General features: G+C 42.9%; 2 protein-coding genes across 7 annotated transcripts in view; one reads left to right on the top strand and one right to left on the bottom strand.

Moving 5' to 3' along the window:
• The window catches only part of arhgap17b (Rho GTPase activating protein 17b), a 19436-nt gene extending 10667 nt beyond the window's left edge, over window positions 1-8769 (top strand). The window contains exons 17-21 of one of the 2 annotated variants that reach the window (XM_028985334.1): window positions 858-1052; window positions 3040-3206; window positions 5560-5967; window positions 6968-7009; window positions 7802-8769. In XM_028985334.1, the coding sequence (XP_028841167.1) occupies window positions 858-1052; window positions 3040-3206; window positions 5560-5967; window positions 6968-6975 (778 nt within the window). In that variant the 3' untranslated portion in view covers window positions 6976-7009; window positions 7802-8769. The remainder of the gene's footprint in view (window positions 1-857; window positions 1053-3039; window positions 3207-5559; window positions 5968-6967; window positions 7010-7801) is intronic. The other variant, XM_028985333.1, reaches the window with a different exon arrangement.
• Window positions 8367-18307, bottom strand: slc5a11 (solute carrier family 5 member 11). Of its 5 annotated transcripts, none has more exons than XM_028985336.1 (16): window positions 18178-18307; window positions 15573-15828; window positions 15398-15469; window positions 15211-15315; window positions 14580-14639; window positions 14393-14497; window positions 14210-14315; window positions 14054-14134; window positions 13706-13911; window positions 13403-13538; window positions 13014-13121; window positions 12777-12927; window positions 12418-12586; window positions 11663-11878; window positions 11447-11540; window positions 8367-9277 (listed from the first exon to the last, which is right to left on the bottom strand). In XM_028985336.1, the coding sequence occupies exons 2-16, from the start codon at window positions 15693-15695 to the stop codon at window positions 9084-9086; spliced, it is 1926 nt and encodes a 641-aa protein (XP_028841169.1). In that variant the 5' UTR covers window positions 15696-15828; window positions 18178-18307; the 3' UTR covers window positions 8367-9083. The 5 variants fall into 5 exon arrangements, 4 of the variants coding, with proteins under 4 accessions (XP_028841169.1, XP_028841170.1, XP_028841171.1 ...); XM_028985337.1 differs by having other exon boundaries at window positions 18271-18300; XM_028985338.1 differs by having other exon boundaries at window positions 15573-15713; window positions 18271-18299.

Genomic DNA, 18307 nt, shown 5'->3' with positions numbered 1-18307 from the left:
TTCCGCCAGCATCTCTGCATATCTGCCAGACGTCCCTTTGTGACTGGCAGCTCATCATCTGAAAATCAACTCTGCCTTAGGGTAGCCATGGTGAATCACTTGTTCTTTCCCTCTCATGTTGCTGATCTTTCACGGTCACTTCCAAATCATTCACCACATACATATTCAGTCCCTTGACATTTCAGAACTATACCACTATATTTCATTACTGGCAGGTCTACCTTGGAGTTCCACTGTGCCTCTAAATGATCCAGAATGCAGTTTATTGTCTTGTTCTCCTACACCATCCCATTGGTACATTCCCTTCAATGGCTTTTACTGTCGCTGCATGCATCAGATTCAAAAGACTGATGCCCACCTACTAAGCACCATCTACAACCCACCTACCTCAGAAAACAAATTTCACCCCATACTGCACTACACTCTGCCAATATGATCTTCCAGCACTGGTTTCACAAACTCAGAATAAATCATATTCAAATTACAACTACCACGACCTACCCAGATTACCTCTGGCACTATCCACACTATAGAATGTATGAGGGCATCTGCTGAATGCCATAAATAGAAATGGAGCCACAATTTCAGCAGACCCCATCTATACTCGATTATATATCCATTTGGTTCACAATATTTAAACATTTACCATTTTACATAAATTCTGATTACTAAAGTTTAAAGTAAACTCTTATATTAAAAATGCCACTTTGTGTCCTGAACCTTTAGGAGAATTTATCAGCAACACACAATGATTATTAGCATGTAGCACCTTGAAAACCTTGCTGTCCTGTTTCATGTGGGGTCTGCTGGTCTAAAAAACATTCTTCTTTGTCTTTTACCCAACACTTCACCTGTAGTCCTGCCGTGCGCCGAACTGGCACTATAAACCGAAAGCAGCCGCACTCCTCACCCGCCTTCCAGCCCCCACTACCTCCAGGGGAGTCTGGAGGGGAAGGGCCCGAGCTGCCATCTCTGGGCTCTGAGGCTGACCAGGCCAGCCTGCTGTCTGGACAAGGACTCCAGAAGCAGCAGGACAATGCAGATGAGCGCAGGTAAGGATCCACGTGCTGGTCTTATACAATCTGAGAGATTATATTTCATTGCACATGAAAAATGACGGTTAAAAATACATAGTGAGCCTTTAACGTGTACCATTACAGATCTACTAACTGAAATAATTATAAAGAATTACCGCAGGTTCCCGGGCGGCAAGCAGCGTGGTTTTGTCTGCTTTCCTCATCAGCTCCAGGACTGTCTTGTCTTGGTGTGTCTCCCCTGCTCCTGACTTCTGAGTCACTCCTCCATCTCTTTCCTGTCTCTCTGCACAGGACTCCACAGTCCTGTGCTGCTGACTCCTTGTCTGCCCTTAGATCACGCAGTCAGTAGAGGAAGTGTGTGTGCGTGTCGCATAAATGAACATAAAGAGTTTACTGGGTGGCTTGCTAGTCAAGATAACTATACTATCTTTGTTTTTCAAAGAGCTAATGTCATTGAAGTACATCAGGACAAACATAAATAGGAAAATAGAATAAAAACTGCTCCAAAAATTGCACCAACTACATACATACATAACTGCTGCATCTACTAAACATACATACAGTGCATCTGGAAAGTATTCACAGGGCATCACTTTTTCCACATTTTGTTTTTTGTTAGCAAAGCACCGTCCCCACACACTGCTCCCCGGGTGCCTGTCATGGCTGCCCACTGCTCACCAAGGGTGATTGGTTAAATGCAGAGGACACATTTAGTCATGTCACAGTGTGCCTTACTGTGTTTCATTATTCTCCTCGTTGGCATATTAAGATCTCTCCAGAGATGTTCAATCAGATTCAGGTCTGAGCTCTGGCCTGGCCACTCAAGGACATTCACAGAGTCGTCCTGAAGCCACTCCTTTGCTGTGTGCTTAGTGTCATTGTCCTGGTGAAAGATGAACCGTCTCCTCAGTACGCGTTTAAGAGCGCTCTGGAGCCGGTTTTCATTCAGGATGTGTCTATACATTGCTGCAGTCATCCTTCTCTCTGTCCTGACTAGTGGTATTGGCCTGGTGTCGAGTGGTTCCTGGTTTCCTCCAAACGTTGCCTGGCATTCCCACCAAAGAAAATTTTGTTCCTCATGGTCTGAGAGTCCTTAAGGTGCCTCCACTGCCATGTGCTTTTTACTAAGGAGTCTTGGCTCCTTGGCACTCTACGACACAGGCCTGATTGGTGGATTGCTGAAGAGAGGGTTGTTCTTCTTGAAGGTTCTCCTCTGTCCAAAGAGGACCTCTTACAGAGTGGCTACCGGGTTCTTGGTCACCTCCCTGACTAAGGTGATCGCTCAGTTTAGGATGCTCACCAGCTCTGGGAAAAGTCCCGGTGGTTTAGAATTTCTTCCACTTACAGATGATGTGCCAGATTTGTGCCCTGAGACAATCCGGTCTCAGAGGTCTACAGACAATTCATTGGACTTCATGCTTGGTTTGTGCACTGACATGAACTGTCAACTGTGGGTAGTATAGACAGGTGTGTGTCTTTCCAAATCATCTCCTATCAACTGATTTTTTTCCAGTGGTGGACTCCAATTAAGTTGCAGAAACATCTCAAGGATGAAGCAGGAGGCACCTGAGCTCAATTTTTAGCTTCATGGCAAAGGCTGTGAATACTAATGTATATTATTTTTAATAAATTTGCCAAAATCCCAAGTAAATTGTCAGTATGGGGTGTTGTGTGTAGAATTCTGAGGAAAATAATGAATCCATTTTGGAAAAAGGCTATAACACAACAAAATGTGGAAAAGGTGACATAATCTGAATACTTTCTGGATGCACTGTAAATTAGATGAAGGTTTTTCAAAAATAATAAACACAAAACTCTCCTGGCAACACTGAGAGCAAGATCCTCCCTCCTTTCGTCTCTTTTTCCCTGGTTTCTGACCTCATAATAAGGTCAGCAGACCACAAGCCTAACCTCTGTTCTTAGGATCGTGTCCATTACCAAACCAATCAAACATATATTATACAGATATATTTTTTTTCTTGTCCCCTCTGGGTTTTTATAGATCTTGTAGCCAGGTAACCCGTGAGTCCAATCACACCACAAGCTCAACCTCCACACTAACAGGCCTGAGGAACGGCCCCAACAGTGCTGCACAGTCCCCAGTCCAGCTGAGTGTGGCATCCCCTGCAGGAAGTTCCCGGGGCCCGAGCCCACTCTCGGTCCGCAGAGGTGAGAGATGACAAACGAATATTGATATTTTTTTATTCACACACTGTGACAAAAATGACTGTCATACTATCCATGCAACACTGAAGAATTCCTTCAGGATCTTCCTCTGAAAAAAGACTAAGTCTAAAAATAACTGAAGTCAAAGTAGTGCAGCAAGCTTCTTTAATAGGGAATTCAGTATTCGTGGTCCTCAAGCCAAAATGGATCTTAAATACAAGTACATCCTCCAATGGGAATTCCCCTAATGTTTCCAAACAATTGACTCGTCCCAAATCACAAGTCCATCCCTAGTTGGGTTGGCCACCAATATTCTCAAAGTGTGACTGATGACCAAAAAGGTGGCCACATAGGCCTTTACTGCTCATGCGCACCCAAAAGAAGAAATGTTAAGGTGTGTGAGGTAAGTGAACCTAATCAGCAAGTCATCATAAATAGTTATAAATGCCCATAAATGATCTTGAGTTACCCAACCGTTATCTTTTTAGTTAGAAATGGTAATAAACTACCTTGAGCTTAACAGCAATTGTGCATTGTTTACATTTACATTTACGGCATTTGGCAGACGCCTTTATCCAGAGCGACTTACAACGTGCTTTCAAGTTACCATCGATGAAGTGATCAGTTCTAGTTCATTAGGACCCTCAACTATGAATACAATCTTTTTATTCACTCTGTGAATAACAATAAGAAAGTTACAAGTTCATCTAAATATTCTCTAAAGATGAAGGTCTCGAGCTGCCGTTTGAAAATACTCAGTGACTGAGCTGTTCTGACCTCGAGGGGAAGGTCATTCCACCACCAAGGGGCCAAGACAGGGAAGAGTCTAGATGAGTGTCTTCCTTTTACCTTCAGAGATGGAGGGACCAGGCGAGCAGTACTGGAGGCTCGGAGTAAACGAGGTGCAGTGTGAGGTGTAATAAGGGTTGTGAGGTAGGATGGGGCTACTCCATGTTTGGCTTTGTAGGCCAGTATCAGTATTTTGAACCTGATGCGTGCAGCTACTGGGAGCCAGTGGAGGGAACGTAGTAGAGGGGTGGTGTGGGAGAATTTGGGAAGGTTGAAGATCAGTGGTGCTTCTGCATTTTGTATAAGTTGTTGGATGGTTCTTAGAGGTAGACCAGCTAGAAGGTAGTTACAGTAATCCAGTTGTGAGATTACTAAGGACTGAACCAGTAGTGGCCTGGGTTGACAGATAAGGGCGGATTCATCTGATATTGTAGAGAAGGAATCTACAGTCGAGAAAGAAAGTCGGTTGTCTATTGTTACTCCAAGGTTTCGTTGTCTCCTATTGTCTCCTAAAATACAGTTGTATTTTATCATCTTGTACCAGATTTTCTTAGGTTCTCCCCCAATTATTAGGCCTTGTTGGGCCTTTGCAAGTTTACCTCTACAGGGTTCTTTGAGTTTACTGGACACCCTCAGTGTGTGTTGGGTAAGCTCAAAGTACTGGACCAAGTTCACAGGGAGTTCACAGTATAACTATGTGAGTGGTTAGAATATATGAACCACTATACACATCTGTTTCTATGCATGCAGCCTTAACACCACAAATCATCATGGTCACTTTAGCTACAGGATGTTCTTTGGGAATGTGTGAAAGTGCAGTAATCAGATGGAGATCTTATGTATGAAACATCTGTGGAGCAGCCATATGACACACCTACCTAATAAGTCAGATAATAGAAATTAGACATTTCAAATCGAATGTGTTTGATGTCCAGCTTAATGTGGTGTCTTTAAGTTGCTCACATCATCCTCCATTGTGCCTCAATTGCTCAGCTACCAGCTACCAAATTCAACACCTTCCCTCTATTTGAGTGGGAGTGTGCCATGAACCACCAGCACCAGCTGAAAGTCTTCATGCCGGAGCGTTTGCTCAATGTCCTGTTGGTACCTTTCAGATGCACGCAGATAGACACTTAATTCCACTCTGCAATTCAAACGGAATCCATTTTACTGCTTAACCACATGGTGCCGAACCATTTTGGCTATTAACAGAACCGGTCCATGGAGTCTTCATGGAAACCATATTCCATGATGGCAGATTCCAATTTCATCAAGTATCTGTGGGATGTTCTGGAAAAAGTCTGATGCAAGGCAGTGTCAGGGGCACACAGAAGACCAAGCTGCAGTGGTGACAGACTGTTAGGAGTTTAGGCTTCTGGAGCTGTAGCAGGAGGACAGGAGCATTTCAGTTTTTAAAAATAATCTGGGATTATATTACATTTGAGGTTAATTGATACCTGTTTTCACAAGACTATTTATAGAAACTGAAATGGTCCATATTTCTACCATTCCAGATGAAAAAATACTGCGATCCTCATAACTGAATTTAACTTTTTTCTTTGTGCAGGCACCAAGAAACAAGCCCCAGCTCCACCTAGACAGATCTCCTCAGTTGCTCCGACCATAAACCAGGCCACTCCTGTATCCACCCCATCCAAACCCCTTGCCACCCCTTGCACAGGTCCCTCCCCCATGCCACCAGGCATACCCCGCCGATCTTCTAACAGCCAGCTCCCCTTGCAAGCACCAGGCCACCCTCCACCACAGCCCCCACAGGTCAACAGCACTGAAGCCGAGCCCTCCCCTCCTAGCACGCCTACCTCACCTGGGACTCCACCACATGATCGACCTTCTCAACCTGGCTCTGACCAGCGGCCACGCCCAGCACCTAGAGCCCGCCCACGACCACGGGTGCCCCCTCCGCCACAGCCACCGACCAACGACATCTGCAACTCTGCCTCGAAGGTCATCACAGGTAAGGCTCACTCTAGTTACTACAAGGACAGATCAGCTCTGGTGGCTACAGCCACAGATGCACAAGTCTATGTATTGAGTTAAAGTAGATGTCAAATATACAAGGGAAAATACTACATTTATGGCATTTGGCAGACGACCTTGTCCAGAGCGACTTACGGCGTGCTTTCAGGTTACCATTAGTGAAGTTTTCAGTTCTGGTTCACTATGACGCCAACTATGAATACAATCATTCTATGCACTCTGTTGTATTTTTTCAGACAGATTACAGGATGAGTTTTACTTCGCAAAATTGGATGTCATTACTCTGACACTGATGTCTCTTAAAATGACCATGAGCAGTGAAGGCAAAAAAAATGTCATTGCGCAGAACCAAGTGACTATGAAATAACAGGAACCGAGAACAGTTTGATACGTTTTGGTGTAAGATTTACTTGAATCTTAGGGCCTGTTTTTAAACCGGTGATTGTCTCAGCACTATGTGCTAGACCTGGGCTTAGTGTTATGGCGAAGGATTTCGCACGGTATCTGAATGCTGACTGTGATGTTCTCTCTGAGGAGCCCTCTACTGCTTGAAATGAACCAGATTCCGAGGTATTGTGATCTGGTGAGGAGCCTGCTGGGATGGAACCTGAACTTTTGAGTTTTACTCTGTCTTCATCTTGCCCGGATTAAGACATTTTTATATACCATGGTTTTAGCCACATGCATTCTTTCTGTATGTTCCATGCCATGACTGAGAACGAGTGGGAAGTTAATTTGAGTGTTAATTATTCTTTCAAACACCTCCTCAATACCTGGATCCTCAATACCTATCATCACGCAGCACGGGCGAGGCTTTGCCATCTCTCTGTAATCACTTGTAATGCGCTGCACTGTGTGATGAAATCGTCTCTTTCATCAAGTGAAGTGTTGGCTGAGCGTAATCCCTGTCCAGAGATCCGTCTCCCTGATTTCGGTGTGATCTATGTGCTGAAGCATGATCTATTGCCATGTTGCAGATGTGTGATCCAGCTCCATGACACTCGGTAATGCAGGCGACGGTAAGAAAGGAATGCACTGGTTGTCGCTCTGCCTACCTGTCGGCCTCTGTGTGTGTGAAGAAGACTGCGTGTACTAATGTTCCACAACGCTTATGAGCTTTGCATGTTAAACTCTAACTCTGCTACTGTCCAACAGCAGCTAACAGCACTAACTAAACTGCTGTTACAGCATCACTAACCCGCGCTCCCGGGCCGACTTTGCTCTCTACTCCTTTTTTTTTAACGAGAGTTGGCGGTCATTTGCATCCCAGGGTACAGTTCTGTAACAATGCATCTGTTCAAAAGATCTCTGCGTGGTACCTGCTCAACTTGGCTGAACTATAGTGCCTCCTCAATGAAAAAGAAAAAAATGTAAAACCAACACCATTTAAAGACTTAAGATTTGAATTTTAAATACTATGACACGTCCATCTACTATATACGTTTGTCAAACACATATAATTGGACAGATTTTTAACAGATTTTTCATGACTATAATAGTGTGTACTTTTTTTTAGCATTTACACAACTTGTTAAATGTTAAATAATGAACATTATATGGCATCCAAATTCATGATTCTTTTTCATCACAAAAATATGACTCCATACTGGTAATGATATTAAACAGTGTAACAGAGGGTTCAAAGTCATTATCATGAATATAATCCCGTAGTTCAAATCCCGATCCGCCAAGGTGCCACTGAGCAGAGCACCGTCCCCACACACTGTTCCCCGGGCACCAGACAGACAGTACCCTGGACTTCTGTAAAACGTGCTTTACATCGTAACCAACTGTTCTTTATACTTCTGTAGATGAGGGTGCAGCCACAATTGGTGAAGGTCCAGGCCCTGTTCCTGATTTGACAGTGGACCGCCAAAGTCCAAGCCCACCCCCAGAGGCCGAGCACCAATCTACCAGTCTGTGATGGACGCCCACCGTAGATCAGATCACCCCATTCCCTTCTCAAGGAAGTCTGCTGGACTCACTCGGACTAAACCACCACTAAAGCAGCCTTTTTTTTTGGAACCTGTGGTCCCTGGACATGGCAGTATGGATGCATCTTTCGTATACAGCATACACTGCACTGAAAATCCAAATAATTACTGCTGGTTTTGCCTAAACATTTTCTGCATATTTTGTGACCGTTATTATGCTTTCATTATTTTGCTCATGCATTATCTCATTTTAAAATGTGACTGGAAGAGGAGACATTCCTCTTCTGACCCTCTTCTGTTTCCTTCTGATGGTCTTCTAAATTCTCATGGTTTCTCCTTTCCGTCACATAGATTCACTCTTCTGTCTCAGGCTAAAATGACTGTGGAAAATTTAAACCATGCAAAGAAATAATGAAAAGAACTACTGTGCTGAGTACAACAATTATATTTAAACATTTTATTTTCAATTGAAAAAATAATATGAAAATTAATTTCCCAAAAGATGTCTAATGTCGATTGTGTGATCCATTGCTTCTTCAAAAACACTCCTTCTTTTCTCGGCCTACATCAAACTGATACATCAGTTTTTGTCACTTCTTCTGGGACGTCTTCTTTATTCTTTGCACTTTCCTGGAGCTTTTTAATTTTTAAAAAGCGCAGATCTGGGAAGCTCAGGTTCCAATGCAGAGTTTTTTTTTATAACATATATGCCTTACTTTAAGGTTTATGGGCCTATAAATGTATGTATGATGTATTTGTACCGTTTTCATCATAATTGTATTCTGATTATTTTGAAATCAACAAAAATGTATCAGTAATATTGATTAAAGCTGTTTTCTTATTCACATTCTTTTGATTTATTTGTTTTTATATTGTTTTATATGCTGGAGACATATGTGTTTGTGACCTGGGATTGATAGATTCATAATCTTTATATCTATTAATCATTTGGATGTCTCAAAAGATAAAATTATTGTTTCACAGGTTACCTTAAATATGACTGCGCCAACATGTTTGTGTAACTCTGACCTGTACACTTAAAATGGGTTTTAGGTGACCAGTCCAGTCTGGAGTGTCATGATCAGTTTCACAAGCCATCGCATGCTAGTTAGTCCATGAAAAATATCACTCCTGCTAGCTGTGGATGCTGGTTGTCCCATCAGGCCCAGTAGGAGATTAGAAAAACTGCCACACTGATGCACACAATTAGGTTGGCGTCCACCACCCTCTTCATGCATGGGTCTTCCTCCAGGGAGGAGACATTGGCTTGTGGCAGCGGTGCCTCCTTCTGCTTGTTCATTCCACACAACCACAAGAAAAAAGTCTTCAGTTTGGATGAGTTGAAGCTGGGGTCTGGAGAGAGAAACTCTGAATTATACAGAATTAATTTAGGTCCATCATCCATATACACTTTAAGAAAACAAATCTCTTCAAACAAAGTAATGAAAAAGCCCTTGTAATGGAGACCTATGAATTTAATCAGCTTATTTAATATTGTGTAGGTCTCTGTTGGGCTGTTAAATCGGCTATGGCCTGTTACACAAGACCTCGTGAACTATACTGTGTATCTTATCCAACTGGTACCTCCATGGATCAGACTTCCCACAAATGCTCGATCAGACTGAGATCTGCAGAATCTGGAGGCCTTGGCATTGTGAACATCTTGAACTCTTTGTCCCATCTTTCAGACCATTTCTGAACATTGTTTGCAAGGTGGCAGGGCTGAAAGGGGGCACTACCATCAGAGAATACCAGTGATAGTCTGTATTTGTCATGTGTGCTACACAGCACCCAGTGTGCACATTGTAATGTGTCTTCTGCATCACACTTTGTGAGCAGTGGGCAGCCATGCGGGTACCTCAGTGGCACATTGAGGGTGGATTCACAAGTCTGCTAGGCCACTACTGCACCACCCATTTCCACGAAGGGGAAACTTCATCAGCAACAACGTTTAGTCGAAAGTGAAGTGATTGTCATTGTGAAACAGTGCAGCACATGGTGACAGTGAAATGTGTCCTCTGCTTATAACCCATCACCCTTGGTGAGCAGTGGGCAGCCACAAAAGGCGCCCAAAGTGGGCCACATGGCGATGCAGCTGTTAGTGACATGGCCTCACACCTCCAAGGTTTTGTGGAGGTTGTGTGTGTGCCATTTGTAGGCTCTCCCCCCGTCAGGGGCAGTCCTTCCTGTTTGGTGCCCTGGGGAAACCCCCATGTGGCAGCAGCAAGCAGGCACAAGCTCACAACCTGCATTCATGGGTATGATAAAATATGAAGTCACTGAAGTTAGCTCCTTATTCAAATTTTCTGTTCCACTTAAATACTTCTCAGCAGGTGAGAAGCATGCAATACAGTTTATTTTATATGGAAATGTCCATATTCATCATAAATAAGGGTAGTAGCCTAGTGGGTAACACACTCGCCTATGAACCAGAAGATCCAGGTTCAAATCCCACTTACTACCATTGTGTCCCTGAGCAAGACACTTAACCCTGAGTGTCTCCAGGGGGGACTGTCCCTGTAAATACTGATTGTAAGTCGCTCTGGATAAGGGTGTCTGATAAATGCCATAAATGTAAATGTAAATGTAAATCTATGTGCACATGAGCAAAGTTCAAAGGTCAATTTTACAGTGAAAAATGTTTTTTGACTAAAGGCATTAGTTGATACTATTTCTACACATACTATTTTATCCTTAATAGGTGAGTTTTCAGTGGGCATATACAAATTTAAAACGTTCTTTCAATTTCTGAAAAACAGATTCTCTGTTTGTAAGAGAATATGGGTACTGCAGCCTGCTTTTTTTTTTAAGGTGGAACTGGCAATTCATTTACATTTACATTTAGAGCATTTATCAGACGCCCTTATCCAGAGCAACTACGATCTGTAGTTACAGGGACAGTCCCCCGGAGCAATTTAGGGCTAAGTGTCTTGCTCAGGGACACATTGGTAGTAAGTGGGATTTGAACCTGGATCTTTGGTTCATCGGCGAGTGTGTTACCCACTAGGCTACTACCACCTTTACCACCCTTAATTCAAATAAGGCGCTAAATTCAGCATCATGTTTTACTTTGTGAGCTGGTTAGTAGATGCCTCTCAGGCCAGTCAGAGAATCTCCTGCTGCCCCCCGAGGATGCCCTTACACCCCCCAAATGGGGAATAGAAAACCAATCGTTGCCCGTGCAGTCATGATGTCAGGTCCCCCACAGCTCCCCGTGTTGACACGGGTTTCCTCTGGGTCCTCCGGTTTCCCCCGACCACCAATCCACACTAGGTGGATTTGCCGACTCTAAATTGACTGTAGGTTTGAGTGTGTGAGTGAATAGCGTGTGTGCGCCCTGTAGTGGGCTGGTGCCCTGCACTGCACCCAGTATCTTGGGATGGGCCCCGGCAGCCCTGACCCTGAGTAACAGGCCTAAATGGTGAGTGAGTATAAGTGTCAAAGTAACAGCCACATATATTTGCTGAAAATACAACATTTGCAGGACGTACCCTTCCTCCGGTCATGTGAGGCATTGTTTACCTTGTATCTCAAGTGCAGCAGGGACCTCTGTGTCTGCAGCTTTTGCCATTTTTGGCACTTGGTCAAATCTGCTGAACCATGTCAGTCGACTGAGCTGATGATCGATAAGGAGAAAAGATGAAAAGCTTCAAGGTCCTCTAGGCAAGTTCCAACCACAGGTAGCATGCAACACGTTAAAAATAGACGTCACAGATGTTTTCATAGTGTCTGTCTCACCTGTTCAGGAGTGGGCTCCTCTGTGGCCAGACTAACTCCCACCACCACAACCAACGTGAACGTAGACAGAATAATGGAGAAGTACAAGTAGTGGACATACTTTATGATGTCTGGCCGGCTGTCTGGCTCATAGCACAATGGAACAGGATAGACAAAGTCCAGCACCATCCTGACACAGCCCACCAGCAGGCCCAGTACCAGACCCCAGAAGGCCCCCTGCAGTGAAAACCACCAAACATCATTAGAACTATTGCTGCCATCTGAAACTTTTATTCATAAGAAATCCATCTGAATTCATTTAGTATTACACTTTGTAAATTATTTTTGATTTCATCTGAATTGTCTGTCATACCTCAACATTTTGATGTTATGATATGTATGATATGTGATTATGAAATTATATATTATATTACTCAAGAGAGAGAACAGCAGCAAGCAATTTTTGGATGAAATTTAGACACCTGAAACCTGTAGTCTACAGATGTAATATAAGTTTAGAGGTTCATAGGTATAGCGGTAGCACGAGAAAAATTAGATGAAAAAAAGATGAAAAGAGTGTTAAAATCAGTACAATGGTTCAGACATTTGTAAGGAATGAAAAGTATTTATTTTGTATTTAAATTGGTGACAACTTTGTGCCAAAACTAGATTAGCAACAATTAAACAGTTGAAGCCTCCCAAGTAATCAAAGCAGATATATTTACAGCAAGCCACAGAAGAACTGAATCATACTGGAATATGTGAGGAGGATGCACCTTCTCATTGGTCCTCTTCCAGAAACATCCAGCCATGAAGACCACAGAGACAGGAGGCTGCAGGTAAATGCTGATAGACTGGATGTATATAAAAAGCTGCCCTCCTTGACTGGCCTGGACCAAAGGGATCCAGAGCACAGAAACCACCACAAGCACCAGAACAAACACCCTGCACGCAGACACACACAATTACAGGTACATACATACGCTTACAGGCATGTCAGACATACGCAAAGTCACAAAATATACAAAAGCAGAGTCAGACGTGCAATAAAGAGGCCTTTTCTCTGTCTAATTTGAACACACATTCTGTGTCTACGTTGAATATATGGAGTGTGAGATCAGGTACCACACCCCACCTGCCAACAATCATGAGCTCCCATTCAGAAACCTGTGGTCGGAGATGCCTCCACAGGTCCATGGTAAATATGGTGCTGGAACTGTTGAAGATAGAGGTCAAGGAGGACATTAGTGCTGCGAGCATGACTGCCATCATGAGACCGCGCAAACCTGGAACACACACACACACACACACACACAAAACATATACAGCTGCAGTGGATGTGTTGGGGCTAAGATGGTGACGCTGTACAGACCAGAAGGTAGCAGCTCCATGACTAGTTTAGCATAAGCAATGTCAGAACAGCCCACTGGATTCCCACAGACCTCCTTACAGACGTCAGGATCTCCACATGCCACCTCATCTACAAACACAGGTGCAGGGGGGCTTCATTCATTTCATCATCATCGCACTGGAACACCAAAAAGGTCATTTCCATTCCCCGCTCCCACAGATATTGTCCCCATTTATAGGGTGTCCAAGCTGCCACTCGAATTCAGGACTATTACCCTGAATCGAGGATTATTTACCATGGAGAATACACTGATCACATTTCCATATTTACTTCATTTCCCAATTGCAGCCATAGCGCCCTGTCATTGTCTCCTGTTTAAGTCCTGTTAAATTCGGTCAATTTTACTTCACCTGGGTAAAGAATCCTGCTGATCATTCCTGGCAGAACCATCATGAAAAAGGGCAGAACTTTCAGATATGCAGCCATTAAGGAACCACCTTTAGCATGGAGCAGGTTCTTGGAAGCCAGGGAGCGCTGAACAATGACCTATAGGGGAAAAAACCCTCTAAACTCCCACAACTTACAGCATACAATCAAGCATACAGTCATTCAGTCTCTAAAATACTGTCAGTGGGTCAAATAGAAGACCTCTGCATGATGGTTGAGATACACCAATGGACATTGGAAGCATTTTATAAATGCAATCAATATACCTGATCTGAACACCAATACCACAGGGACGGAAGGGACATTCCTAGGAGGACTCCAGGCCATGGAAGGTCAGAGGTCACAGGGTCACGGAACAGGTGGAAAGCATCTTCTCGTGGGATTCCACAGGTGGTGTTGGGGTCCCGAACTGAGGGGACAGCACTGCTGTAGCCATCCAGTAGTGCCTGCCATCCACCCACCTCCACAAAACCTTCATAAGATCACCAGCATCATAACAATATATAATCCTTGCCACACATGACCCATCAAAAGCAAACAAATGGGTCCAATTAGCTGCTAATGACAAGCTCATAGATAATAAATCATTTGGAATCTGGCTGTAAGTCTCTTACTGAAGGCCATAAGAGTCAGAGCCCCCATCAGCATTATAAGAGTTTGAACAGCATCAGTGTAGATCACTGCAGCCAGGCCACCTAGACAACATGCACTCAGTTAGTTGACCTGTACAACAGCTCCATTTAGATGAAAACTGGCTATTTGTGCTTTACCCGCAATGGTGTAGAATGCAGTGATGGCAATAAGAACCACCACAGCCAGGTAGATGTTCCACCTGAGAGCCTGCTGAATGAAAACGGCCCCAGCATACATGTCTACCTACAGGCACATCAGCAGTCGCATTAAACTCCCCATCAAAAACACAACACATGAGAACTGTTCATTGTAAAACTTACTGAAATCTTTGTGAAGATGTAAATAAATAAATACAACACAGCTAAAAATAGTTGTATTCTTCTCCCACCAAATCGTCTCTGCAAATACTCAGGCATCGTGGTGACCTGGCGGAAAGGTTTGAGAGGTGTCTCAGCTCCATCAAGGATGGCTAAGAGATGGCGAAGTAAAAGATTGCGCATGTCTCACCCCTGAGGCAATGTAGATGGGCAGGAAGAACCAACCCAGCACCAAAACCATCAGCATACCCTGAGGAATGGGATTCATTTTTTACATTTATTACAAATTATTCTGCATTTTACCAGATCATGTGATAACGTGTCATCATATAATCATATAACTGATTAATATTATAAACCATATTAAAATTAACATTATAGGGAGTTCTATTAATGTGCACATCTTTGCAGCTAGACTACAGTATTGACCATTTTATATTATATTTATATTATCCTGCAGCCATGGACAATCATTTAGTTTCTTCTTTCTGTTTAATCTTGTGTTCTGTTTTGTGCTGTTCTGTTCTGCTCTCTTTCTGCTTTCATTCTGCTCATGTTGCACTAAAAATCTACTACAACTATAATTAACTTGTCAACTGTAGGGCCCATCAAAGCACATTGAGACATACTGTATGTGATAAGAAATACATGTTTTTGTTGTTGTTGTTGACTTAGATCCCTATTATTACAGTATGGCCATTGGTAAGTTAAAATTCTTGTACATATTTGCATGCAGACTGCAAACTGCACATGTAATGAAGATGCAAACGCAACAAGTAAAAAAATGCCAGAATGAATGGATCAAGAAGGGTAGCTCTTACATTCCACTCATATGCTGTCGCACCAATACCAGATGCTGCCCCAGATCCTGCCAGGCCAATGAAGTGGCCACTTCCCACGTTACTGGCGAAAAGAGAGGCACCCACCTGGAGACACAGAGACACACTGGTCACAGGACATTCTATCTGCGAGGTGGGGATTTACAGCATATCAATGTCAAACACTCACCGGCCACCAAGTCATGTTTTTGCCTGCCAAGAAATACCCATCCACTGTGTTTCGTTTGGTTCTCCACATGGACTTCACCGGAAAACAAATGGATTAACCAAGGACTGACACAAATAAGTCAAACCAGTTTTTCCACTGATATTTGCACTGAAAAACGGGTTTGAGGTTTGCTTACCCACAATCCTACTGCCATGACCACCAGGAAATAAGCAACAAGGACCACAATGTCAGCCGTTGCCAGGGTATTTTGCAGGGTTTTGTCCTCATTGGTGGGGGAAGGACTATTAAAGTCAGTCATGACCGCCAGTGCAAATGTCTGAATGGTACCAAGCAAACAGCATGGGCTTAAAAAAAAGGTTTCGGGAGAAAGCGTAGTCTGTCCGTCCTGGAAGGGTTCTGGAAGTCTGTCGGTTTTCAAGATCAATTTAATCCTAGAAGAAAGAAAATGTCAATAGTCAGATAACAGGCCATGCTGCATACTATTAGAATATGGCAAGCTATCCTGACCTAAGACATCGTATAATATGCCTGATTTGCAGAAACTGTTTAGCGCTAAATTAGCGCTTTTTTGTTCCATTTTTGTGAATTTTGTTCCATTTTTGTGAAAAAATGTTTAGACTGGTAAATGTACAAAATTAGCTAATTTCAAATTTGATGGTTGCTACAGGGCTTAAAATAGGACAGGGGGCCTATTTACCATTGTGTAGCATCTTCTCTTCAAAGCCATTTGAGAACATCAAGGTTATGAGTTTGGTCCTGTTCTTGTCTGATATATGTTTCCAGCTGCTGAAAAGTTTGTGTTCACCTTTGACGTGTTTTTTGTTTAATGATGCACCATATGTTCTCTATAGGTGAAAGATCTGGACTGCCGGCTGGCCAATTGTAATAGCTGCAGTATGTGGATTCACAGTGCCCTGCTGAAATATGCAAGGTTTTCTCTGAAATAGGCGTGCTCTATGTCATGCATAGTTCCTTCCAAAACCTGTAAACTGCCCATACCATATAAAGTTAAAGACCCACATACCATCATGATGATTAGGAGATGTTGATTTTTGAACTGAACACTGATAACATGCTGGAAGGTTTCCCTTCTTTTTAGTCTGCATGACACAGTGCCCATTATTACCAATAAGAGTTGTCTGACCATAGAACACTTTGAAACAGTGGGTTTACATTTACATTTATGGCATTTGGCAGATTCCCTTATCCAGAGTGACTTAGAAGGATTCCTATTACCATCAATTAAGTCATCAGTTCTGGTTCAGTAGGACTCCAACCTTGAAGTCAAAAATTTTATTTACTCTGTTTATTTTACTCTGAAAATGACAAGTTCGTCTAAGTATTCTCTAAAGAGGAAGGTCTTAAGCTGCCGTTTGAAAATACTCAGCAACTGTACTGTTCTGACCTTGAGAAGATGTTCAAAATGAAGCAGCATGACTGGTTTTCAACCCTCCCAAATTCTCCCACAAAAAAAATGTAAAAATCCCAAATAATTTTTGGATGAGTGTTTCAGTCTGGGTTCATAAGCAGTCACAACACTGAGTCTGCATTTATAAATCGGCATTTTTAAACTACATTCTTTTAGACGCAGATTATGGCCACTGTGTTGTTTTTGTTGCACAACTGGGTGGGCACACCACCCCACTGCTACACTCCCTCCACTGGCTTCCAGTAGCTGCCCCCCCACATCAGATTCCACTACCTAGGAGCCAAGACAGAGAAGATTTTTTACGAGTGTCTTCCTCGTACCTTCAGCGGTGGAGGACCAGGCGAGCCGTATTAGTGCGAGGTGCAGTGTGAGGTATAATCCAAGCTGTGAGGTAGGATGGCGCTACCCCATGTTTGGCTTTGTAGGCCAGCATCAGTATTTTGAGTCTGATGCGGGGGGGGCGGCTACTGGGAGGGTCATAGGAAGGAGGAAACACGAGGGCCCTGGTGCTCGACACCTTATTAATGTAGACATTTCTCACACAATTCTCACACAATTCAGGTGAATTACCCATGTAGGCTGAAGGTCTTTGGCCTTGTCCCTTACACACATATCTGCAGGTTTCCTGAAATTTTGAGGATGTTATACAATGTAGATGATGCAATTTGCAAAGACTTTACAATTTGACGTTGAGGTACATTGTTTTTAAAGTATTCCACAATCTTTTATGTGCTCTTTTACAGATTAGAGAGGCTGGGTCCATCTTTATTTCTGGAATACTCTGCCTCTCTATGACATCCCTTTTATAAACAATCATGCAACAGACCTGATATCAAGCTGATTCTTTTTTAATTTTCTTGCTTTTTCAGCTAAGGTTGGCCCTGTGCAGGCATCACATTTGAAATCAGCTTATTTAGTGGATAAAGGTGCACAATTTTATAAAGTTGGAGATCACAAGGCAGCTGATTGGCTAGCTGGGTGGATAGTCTTTGAGGATAAGGGCCCATGCCAACTTTATAAAACAATATAGTATACTCTGTTGTATTCAGTGGTGTCGAAGAATTGAAAGGAAGTTGTTCATAGTATTATATACAGGGGTTTCATATGTCACACCAAATATCTTTAATGTAAATTAATGTGAAATGAATCTACTTCACCAAACCCAATCATTACAAAGTGCTGATGCAGTATGAATGTGAAATTAATCAAATGCACTGTAGGGCTATCTGAATGCATACATCAGAGATGTAATGAACCTCAAATTGTCACAAGAAATTGCCCACGGCTCTATTTTTCAGCAATGAAGTAGGCATAAATAGCAATAAGGAGAAATATATTGCGGGGGACTAACCTCTTTTTCAGGAAGGTCACACTCAGAAGGTCACCCTTCACCCAAACAGGTGACAGTTTGCATAGTTCCACAATGTGTCGGAAAATTTCTCACCTTTCGGTAGCTGATATGCTGTTCAGGAGATTTCCTT

Source organism: Denticeps clupeoides, chromosome 7, assembly GCF_900700375.1.
Source record: "Denticeps clupeoides chromosome 7, fDenClu1.1, whole genome shotgun sequence".
Lineage (NCBI taxonomy): Eukaryota > Metazoa > Chordata > Actinopteri > Clupeiformes > Denticipitidae > Denticeps > Denticeps clupeoides.
Note: the sequence above shows the minus strand (reverse complement) of the source record. Positions and strands in the feature narration are given on the sequence as shown.

Excerpts from the sequence above, each read along its gene's own strand:
- slc5a11 (XM_028985336.1), bottom strand. The coding sequence starts at position 15,695 with ATGACTGACTTTAATAGTCCTTCCCCCACCAATGAGGACAAAACCCTG. Across the intron at positions 15,316-15,397 it reads AAAACATGACTTGGTGGCCG|GTGGGTGCCTCTCTTTTCGC; the intron begins GTGAGTGTTTGA and ends CTGTGTCTCCAG. Across the intron at positions 12,928-13,013 it reads CATGGAGCTGCTACCTTCTG|GTTTGCGCGGTCTCATGATG; the intron begins GTCTGTACAGCG and ends TGTGTGTTCCAG.